The sequence below is a fragment of the Borostomias antarcticus genome, assembly GCF_949987555.1.
Source record: "Borostomias antarcticus genome assembly, contig: scaffold_119, whole genome shotgun sequence".
In the NCBI taxonomy this organism is placed as follows: Eukaryota; Metazoa; Chordata; class Actinopteri; order Stomiiformes; family Stomiidae; genus Borostomias; species Borostomias antarcticus.
Window position 1 is genome coordinate 74583 of NW_028175500.1, and position 9311 is coordinate 83893.

Below are 9311 nucleotides of genomic sequence, written 5' to 3' on the forward strand. Positions count from 1 at the left end.
AGGACAGAGGGTTATGAGCACGCTTAGGACGTGATGGTTCCTTGGGTCTGACAACCACTTGGTTACTATTCTTAAATTTAGCCTAGATCATATCTATCTCTTACCCACAGTCAGTTGGGCAACGTGGGGGTGAGGCGGTTGACCAGCGTCCCCACGAACCAAGGTGTCAGCCCATATAAATGGGAATTCGGTTACCCCGGTTGTATCCAATTCTTGGGGCAGCCTCCATCTCTCGTCCAGTGCCTGTGTCTGCTCTGTAAACAAACTTCAGAAATAATACGTGACACATTTGTTTTACCATGCAGCTGTCTCTTTGGGCCGTCAGACGCACAGACAAAGCTGCATGGGCAGTTTACATACAATAAAAGACAGACAAAATAAAAGACATTTCAATTTCTCACCACTCTTGTGGGTAACACCAATTCTTAGAAATTATGCGCCGGAGGCACATAAACATAACAAAATAAATCATAGACCGCAGTTTTGATAAATTGGAGTGATGTCTTTTCTTTTTTTTTCAAGAATATGTATCTGAGCATATTAAGTTAACATGACAATACAGTGAATTGAGGTTGAAGTTAGCATCATCTAACACAACTTTAAGTGGCAGTCATTTCAAATTATTAAAATACTTGCGGTTCCAACCGGTTTGGCATTTATCCGGTAGTCCAGGAACGTCAATTCTCTGTAAAACTCAAAACCAATGAATGTGCATCTGAAATCAGTAAAACATGAAATCTTAAACAAAACAAAATTCTCAAAATTGGGTTGTCAGACAAATGTATCAGACTAAGATATTGGCAAATATGAATGATTTTTCTTTTTTCTCTTACCTCTACCCTCCCCCCCCCCCCCCCCCCTTGTCACGTACACTCTCACTCTCCCTAGAATGGGAGAGGAACCAGAGGGAGGTGTCTCAGAAGAGTAATACCCTAGGGGGGGCGTTATTTCAGACATCCCTGTTTGGGGTAAGGGTATGTAGCAGCCGTAGAGATGACAGTTGGTCGAATAACAGGAAGGGACGTTTGGACAGGAACAACGGACGTGGCCTGAACCAACAAAACTGTTTGGATAGGTGTCACAACAAGGAGGGGCCAGTATTGGGGTTTGGTTGAAATAGTCTGCTTAACAAGGGACATGGCCTGAAACAACAAAACTCTTGTTTGGATAAGAGGTCAGAACAGGGACTTTCTGTCCCTTCACTATTCTCACACACACGCTTTGTTGTACAAAAAATAACTCCCATTTTAAAAGAAAATATTAGAACCAACAATGTAATTAAAAAGTTACAGAAAAAAAAACTAAACACGTTCAGTCAACCAAATTACTGCTGTGCTGAGAGATACTTGTTTTGTTTTTTTTGTTTGTTTTTTATCCTGTTATATATATTTTTTTTTCCCAAGATGGCAGTCATCATAAGCCAAAATGGTCGACCCTCAAATGGAAAAGAGGAACAGGAAGTCTCTCTTTTTTTTTTTTTCACACAAGCAGCAAACCAGGAAGTTAACCACGTGTGCACAGAGTTAGCTAAGCACGTGGGCTAATCAACATGTGTATGAACCAGCTAGCATTGAAACAATAGAACAGAGGAGAAAGCTAGTTTGTAGCTAGTTTGAGCAGAACAAGAACAGTACTCAGCTAGAACGCAGCTAGCACGAAAATCAATCACAAATGTACACAAACCAAAACCCAGCATAACCCCAAAACACCCAACATAACTATGGGTTTCAACAGTTAAACAGGACCTCAAATCCCACGACAAAAACAGATCTACCTTGGCGTAGACTCAAACATACAATGGACCAAACATTGAAGAAGCCTCAGCTTCAACATGAAACACAAAACGCAGCACAAACAGACATCCAAGTCTACAAACAAAACAATAAGGATTACGTCGTAGGTACGACTACCTAGCTAACCCCCCCGGGGATTCCAAATAATCTTTCGAAGTAAAACAGCCATCTTCGTGTCGTGCTCCTTCACAACACGAGAAACAGAAATAAAAAGAAATAATGAGCCCAAGATAACAAGCTCTCTCGCGCCGCAGCAACTTCCACAACGCGGATCCCAAAAACAATCAAAACAGTAGGCTTTCCGAAAGTGAGACGTCGTGTAGTACTAAACACACCCGTTCTCAGAAATGCACACTTACAAGACCAACCCTGGTATATTGGCCTTTAAGCGAACATGCGGTTCAACAACCGGCTTTCTACCCAGGACACGTGTGCGCGACACCGGCTCGAATAAACACTATTGTCTAAGTTTTCACACAGCTGAACAAACAAAAGGACCACTCTTAAACTAGGTTCAGTTAACAACGTACCAGACTCCAGCAAATTCCAGGCTGACTCGGGCCTCGGGGGAAAACCGCACCAACTAGATGCGTCCCCGAGATTGAATTCCCCCCGTCCTTCGAGAAAAGGACGACACGCGTCCGTGAATGCAGCCCAAAACACACCGAAGTCCAGCAGTCGTTCCCATAAGAGCATTTTCGTCGCCATATTGTTGATGATTATTTTAGTCAGATTGTCAAAGAACACGCTGAGTGGTCGATCAAGCTGGTTTTAACAAAGTACAATAGTTTATTCTATGTTACGATTCTGCAGAAGCGGACCCTCGCACCGGAAGTGATTCCAGGCAAGAGTGAGAGTCAGGAGGAGGGGTCGGGGGTTTATACAGGAGAAGAGGAAGTGACAGTTTCAGGGGAAAGACAGGGAAGTGATGTCACACAGGGAGGGATTTGTAGTTCTGACAGACTGATCTATGAGAACGAACTACAAGGTTTAGAATTACAGTCCAGGGGGAAAACGGAACACAATGTTGAGACTTGAAATTCATTCACACTATCCAATAGTATAGGACGGTAAAGAAATATGCCTGTAGAGTTTCAGGAAGTAGTGGAGCTTGTGCAAGGAGCTGATTTGTTTCGTAATGCAAATTATAAATGTAGCCAACGGAAGTGTAGACCACGTTGCAGCAACGTAACAAAGTAATATACAAACGTCTACAACGTTGCAGCCATATACACGGAAATCACAACGTTGTGTGGACATTGCAGGCACGTTGCAGACACGTTGGACCTGCACGTTGCAGCAACTTGTGTGCAGATACCGCGTTTGCGTTGCATGCACGTTTAACTTGACGTTGAGTGGACCATACAAAAGTCTAAATCGCACGTTTCTGCAACATTGCTGCAACCTGATTGTGTTAGTAGGGCCCTCGCGGGATTAATGCCTTTTGTATACTGTCCCTGCCAAATAAACTAAATAAAGTAAAAGTAAAAAAGTAAAGTATTGAGGTCTGAGAGGTTGGGGGTTGGGAGGCCAATGATCTTAGAGGCGGTGTGTGTGATACGGAGGAGTTTGTTTTTGTTGGGGTCAGTGATAGGGCTGGGTATCGATTCGAATTTCGAGAATCAATTAGTTTCCGATTCACAAGGTTCAGAATCGATTATCCCGATTCGATTCGATATCGATTTGGTAAGTGTTACTAAAAACTTTTTTTTTTTTAGCTGTAACCTTAATCACATGACTGCCAAGTTATGCAACACATCAATACTAGGGCTGGGTATCGATACCGATTTCCAAAAATGAATGAATGAATGAATCATTGAATGAATTAATGAACTATTCATTCCTTCGTTTATTCATTCATTCATTAAAAAAAAGATCGATTTTGAGATTCATGAATCGATTCTGAATCATTTGATTCAGAATAGATTAATCGATTTTTAAACCCAGCCCTAGTCAGTGAGCATGTTGAAGAAACAGGGGCAGCAGTAGAGGAGAATGGGCTGGATGATGCTCTGGTAGAGCAGCAGCAGGAGGTGGGGGCTCTGAGTTGCGGATGGCGGAGTCTTTGTTGGCTGCGTTTATGGATGTCAGTGATGTGTTGATTGAAGCTCATGTAACCCAGGTTACCAGAACACTGTAAATGCACAATAGCTGTCTAACATAAGATAGTAGAAAACAACTGTGAATATATGTCTACTTGTAGAAAAAAATAGAAGACAATAAGCTAAATTGCTTATGGGTTAAATAATATTTTAAAACCTGCAAGGTGAATTTATGGTTGGAGGACTCTTATTTTGAAACGTATTTTACAGTCAGTGACGTTACACAGGTGCACTAGAAGAAGAAAAAAAGCGCGCTCTGCTTGGGTCATGAGACGGTATGGGAAAATAGCATTTCCTTTTGCTATTTGCGTGGCTATGAAGCAGATGCATGTTGAGGCAGAGAACGGAGTAACACGTGTAAGTAAAATATATGTGTGTGGTTACTATCGGTAAATCCATTATAGCTTTCTAAAATATTCAGTAAAGGAAATATCTTCCCCAACCAGATCCACCGAACCTTGAAAGACCTGTAGGAGTTACAATTCTGCTGCTATTTGCCGAAGGCAAAGTCTCGGTGAGTTCTACTGAGATGCTAAGGTGTTATTGAACCGTGTATGAAAGGTGTATGAAAGGTGTATGAAACGTGCTGTGCTGATAAAAAGAGGCTATCAACCTGTTAGACTGACTGAAATGATGTGATAGCGTCCTAAACGTAAGCATTAGCAACCGTTAGCTCGTTAACATTTGCCGCGCTAGCTCGTTAGCATTAGCCGCGCTAGCATTAGCCGCGCTAGCTCGTTAGCATTAGCCGCGCAAGCATGACTTATACAACTATTTACCTCTAACAATATTGTTGAGGCTTGAGGCCTACCAATGTAAAGCTTGCTGCTAGCTGTTGTATGGTGTTTGAAGCGCACCAGCGGTGACGCAGCTTTTGGGTTGGTGTAATTTGCCTAGTGCTAGTTCAATCTAGAGTGAGCCAAAGTAAGTCTATGCAACATGTGCGTCATTGGCCATTAGACCTGACTTAAAGGAGTAGTGACAATTTTATTTGAGTTAACAGATTACAGTTAAATAAGATTCAAGGTGTTATATTAATTGTTCCTATGTTCATATAAAACAATGGTGCTGTGGTTATTTTGCATGGAAAGTATATATGTAAACAGTGTAGTGATGGTTTTTCTGGCTTTGTGGGTACAAGGCCAGGTCTTCTTCGTGTTCTTCTTTCGTCTTCTTCTTTGGAGTGTGTGATTCTACCAGAACCGATTCTTCAGCCCAGCTTGCTTCTGATGGAGAGAGGTTCCGTTGGTTCCTGGAGTGGCGAGCCAAAACCTTGAGCTGGATCGAGAGAAAAGGAGAGATGTTTGAATTATTCCTGTTTAACGAGTGGTAGGACAATCGTGCTCTTATTGCCCCACGTCGAATGAACAAGGAGTAACGACAGAGTGGTAGGACAATCGTGCTATTATTGCCCCACGTCGGATAAACAAGGAGTAACCCCGGGCTCACACGCTTGCGTTTGATGCGTCAACTTTGACGGATGCCATTCACTTTCAGTGGCTGCAGCCGAATGGCATTCTGGTTCCGTTGTTGTCCCGGTGCGTTGCGTTGCCTGAGTTGCTAGCGTCGAAAGTTAAAACATTTTCAACTTTCAGATGCGTTGCCGGAGCTGCCGACCAATCAGATGTGTTGACGGAGAAAGACGTCATCGCAAGGTGGGATTTTCACATTTTTCGATACCAAGATGGAGGACAATCGCTGTTTGAATTGTTTGTTTTCAGGATAGGATGTACCCAATACCTGCGGGCACCACGTTCACGTTGCCTCAACCACAATGCATAAACGATCGGCACACGTTCGACCAGATTAGCATCCATGACAGCACTAAACGAAAAGCCGGGTGGGTTTTCAAAATAGTGCGCGCTAGCATGTTCGGAGAATATACTGGTTGTTGCGAGCGCAGTTTTGGACAATGTGATTGGTTGTTGTTGCGTGCGGCAGCGAAAGTGAATGGCATCCGTCAATGTTGACGCATCAAACGCAAGCGTGTGAGTGCACCGTAACGACAGAGTAGTAGGACAATCGTGCTCTATTGCCCCACACACCTGAACACAAGGAATCCCTGGATCTGTTGCCTTATCGAGAACCAAAGCACAAGTTAACTGATTTTTGAAGTTGTATGGAAATATTATATTGTTGTTTACTACTGTGATTTGTAAGTATTGCTCTGCTTGCATTTACTGGGATATGCACTGGAATTAGATTCTGAGCTTCAGTATTGTTTTGTTTTGATGAGAGAAATATTTGAAACTATACACCTGAATCTTTTCTAGATTTATTTTTATGGTCTGCATTCCTGTGAGGTTACATGTTGATGCAGTGAGAGCAATACTACTGAGTTCCTCAAAGGAAACATGTTTTTTTTGTTTCGTTGTCTGCTGCTTATTAATGAGTTAACGTAACGTAATGTAACAGTTGGTACAAGTTTTTGTTGAAATAGAAGGTTGAATTGAATCATAATAATAATAAAACCAGATCACCTGTTAAGGTAGAGGCACTTTAAAATAGGATTTATAAAACTATAATAATTCAAAAAATTAGGAACAAATAAAATTAACGAGTGCCTAAATAATAATAATAATAATAGGGAACTCAAATAACATTCAAATGTTAAATAGGAAGTAAAAGTGAAACATTTATACTTACCCGACAGGTGATTGCTCCATGGTCGACTACTCTGTCGTAAACTGGGAAACCTGAATGAAAGAAAGAAATTGAGTTAAAAGGGAAAACATTTATTTTGATTATTGTAATATGTAAATGTCATGCTTGAAAAGAAAAGAGAAAGAAGATAACTGAGATACACGAAAATAAATGTTATATTGTTCATCTTTAAACGTACCTGACGCGTCTGTGTTGTGTTTCAGTGTGCTGCCTGATACCCATTTCTCCAGAGCGACTAGAACTTCTGAGACCCTGGCCCACACATTGAGTTTCCTAATCTGATCTTGGTTGTAGTGTTACACTGTTTATTGTTCAGGGTGATTTCCAAGGTATTTGTAGCTCTCTACAATCTCTACCGCTTCGTTGTTGATGTAGGTGGGATTGTGGATGGAGTTGTGGGCTGCTGGGTGTGATGACCATTTCTTTGGTTTTTGCCACATTGTGTGAAATGGGAGATGGAGTCCTGATAGCCTGCAACTGAGTTATTGTCTGTAAGGAGTGCAAGTATGACAGAATCGTCCAAGTGTTTGAGGAAAATATGTAGCCCACACAAGCTTCTCTCTTAAAAAAAAAACATGGGCCCCTATAAACTGTTCAAAATATTAATGTTTTTTTCATGTTTGTGTAAGGAATCTCACCCTCAATTTGTATCGGTGTCGCTGCAACAAGAAATGCAAAGGGCCCCCTGAGGTCTTGGGCCCCTGGGCCTGGGCCCAGTAGGCCCGTTCGGTAATATGTCTTTGCTACTCAGCGCTCCTTTCGTTGTCAGCGGTGAAACTCATTCCCTCTGGAGGTAGAAGGGAAAGTTGAAATTAAGTGTTTGTTCTGATTCCATCACTGAGTGCAAGTTCAGGCTCAATAGAACTTTGAATCACAAACACAGGGAGAGAGTTTAGCTTAATTTAAAAAAATACTTTTATTGCATATTTGGTAGGCGTTTGACATGGGCTTGTTATTGTACTGAAAAAAGGAGAAGAGAGATCTCACCCTGAAGAGGGAAGAGAGGATAACCACTCAATTCAGTGAACAAACACACTGCTGCAGGTCCTGTGTTTTCATCTCAAACACTATGATATTTAGTAAAAAAGGAAAGCCCAAAGTTACAGGTGGTTATGGGTTCAGGACCGCCAAGTGGGATTGGATCCAGAGACCACTTCATTCTGACTGAGGAATGAAAGATTTGTTAGAGTGAGACTGTATTTATTGATGTATGTGTACGGTGGGTGAGACAGAGAGAGAGTGTGTGTGTGCGAGAGAGAGAGTATGTGTGTGTGCGGGCAGGAACTGTATCTAGAGTTCAGTAGGATTAATAAATGGTGCCATGTGGGTGATCTGGTGAGCAAATCAAATCTCCATACAGTTCTAAACCAGGAAAACCACAATATACAAATGTCCAAAAGCTTATTTTCTTTTGTTTTAATACAAAACTCCAGAAATACATCACCAGCTCATTTTCACATTGGAACCATACAGTAGGACCCCACTCATCCGAACTTCAGAGATCCGAACCTCCCGGTCTACCGGACAGGCTTAAAAAACGTTTTTAGTTTTTTTTGCCTGCTATCTGGTTACTGGTGGGATTTTCATTACAGTACTGTACCCTACTGTGAATAAAAACAGAACTGTATGTAGACCTACAGGGGCCTCATTTATCAAAGAGCGTGTAAATTCTGGTGTAAAAGAGGGCGTACGACGAAAACGCGGAAAATGCGAAATGTAGCGTACGACGAGAATATATACACGCTTTTCGGATCTATCAAAAAGGTCGTACGCCCTTTTCTGCACGAGAAATCCGAGACTGGCGGGGAAGAGAGCGTACGCGCACGCGCCCCGTGTTCCGCCCTCTCCACGCCCAAATTCAACCATATATGGTCAAAACTATGACAGGGCACAACGTGGATACCCCGGAAGGAACCGACATAATATAGCGTGGAGCATTAGGACAGACAAAGACGTTTATGGAAAAACGCGGAAAGAAGAGAAACTTTTCGGAGACGGAGGTGCATGTGCTTGTTGGTGAGGTCCACGCGAGGAAAGAAAATCATCTTCGGAAGGTAAGCTATTTGTACGAGCCTACATTTGTCTGATCGCTCCTACAGTTTAGGTAGCCTACTGTAAGTTTCGTGCATCCTGTATTTGGCGTAGGCTACACGGACATGCTGTATTATATGGCTGAGAGGAAAGCAAACATTCCACACATTCTGTGGTAGGCTATGATTGATTCAGGACCAAAAACAGGGAACGACAACACAGATGACCACTTCATAATGTTAGACCACATTATTAAGACTCATCTAAATCACCCGGTAAATCACACTTAAGCATTTATTTGGCTGCCAACAGAAAAACATATCAATTGAATATGGCTACACAATAAAATGTTTAATGCATAATCAAGTTAACAGACAAACTCAAAGAAAATGACTGAAATTGTTTCTCCAGACTCTGACGTGGGGTGGGACTCAGAGGAGGGGGAGTCTGCAGTGGTCCTTGACCTGACGGTCGTGCCCCCGCCGGTTGCAGCCTCCACCTCCAGCGCCACGACCTCCAGTGCCTCCACCTCCAGCGCGCCGGCCTCCACCTCCAGTGCCATCTCCAGCGCCTCCGTCTCCGTCTCCACCGCCCACGCCTCCACCTCCGGCTGCCAGCGTCCCTGCCTCAAGGGTCCCTGAGGGCTGGGCTTCCTCTCAGACGCTGTGCTGGAGGCTCATGACCCTAGAGGCCCAGAGGGAAATGGCAGAAGGGATTGGGG

General features: G+C 42.8%; 1 protein-coding gene across 1 annotated transcript in view; it reads left to right on the forward strand.

The window, feature by feature from the left end:
• Positions 1-6774, forward strand: part of LOC311329518 (up-regulator of cell proliferation-like) — a gene marked incomplete at both ends in the record, with an annotated part of 32082 nt that extends 25308 nt beyond the window's left edge. Inside the window, one exon of the mRNA XM_084463356.1 lies at positions 6763-6774. Coding sequence (XP_084319482.1) covers positions 6763-6774 — 12 coding nt within the window. The remainder of the gene's footprint in view (positions 1-6762) is intronic.
• Between the last annotated feature and the right edge of the window lie 2537 nt (positions 6775-9311).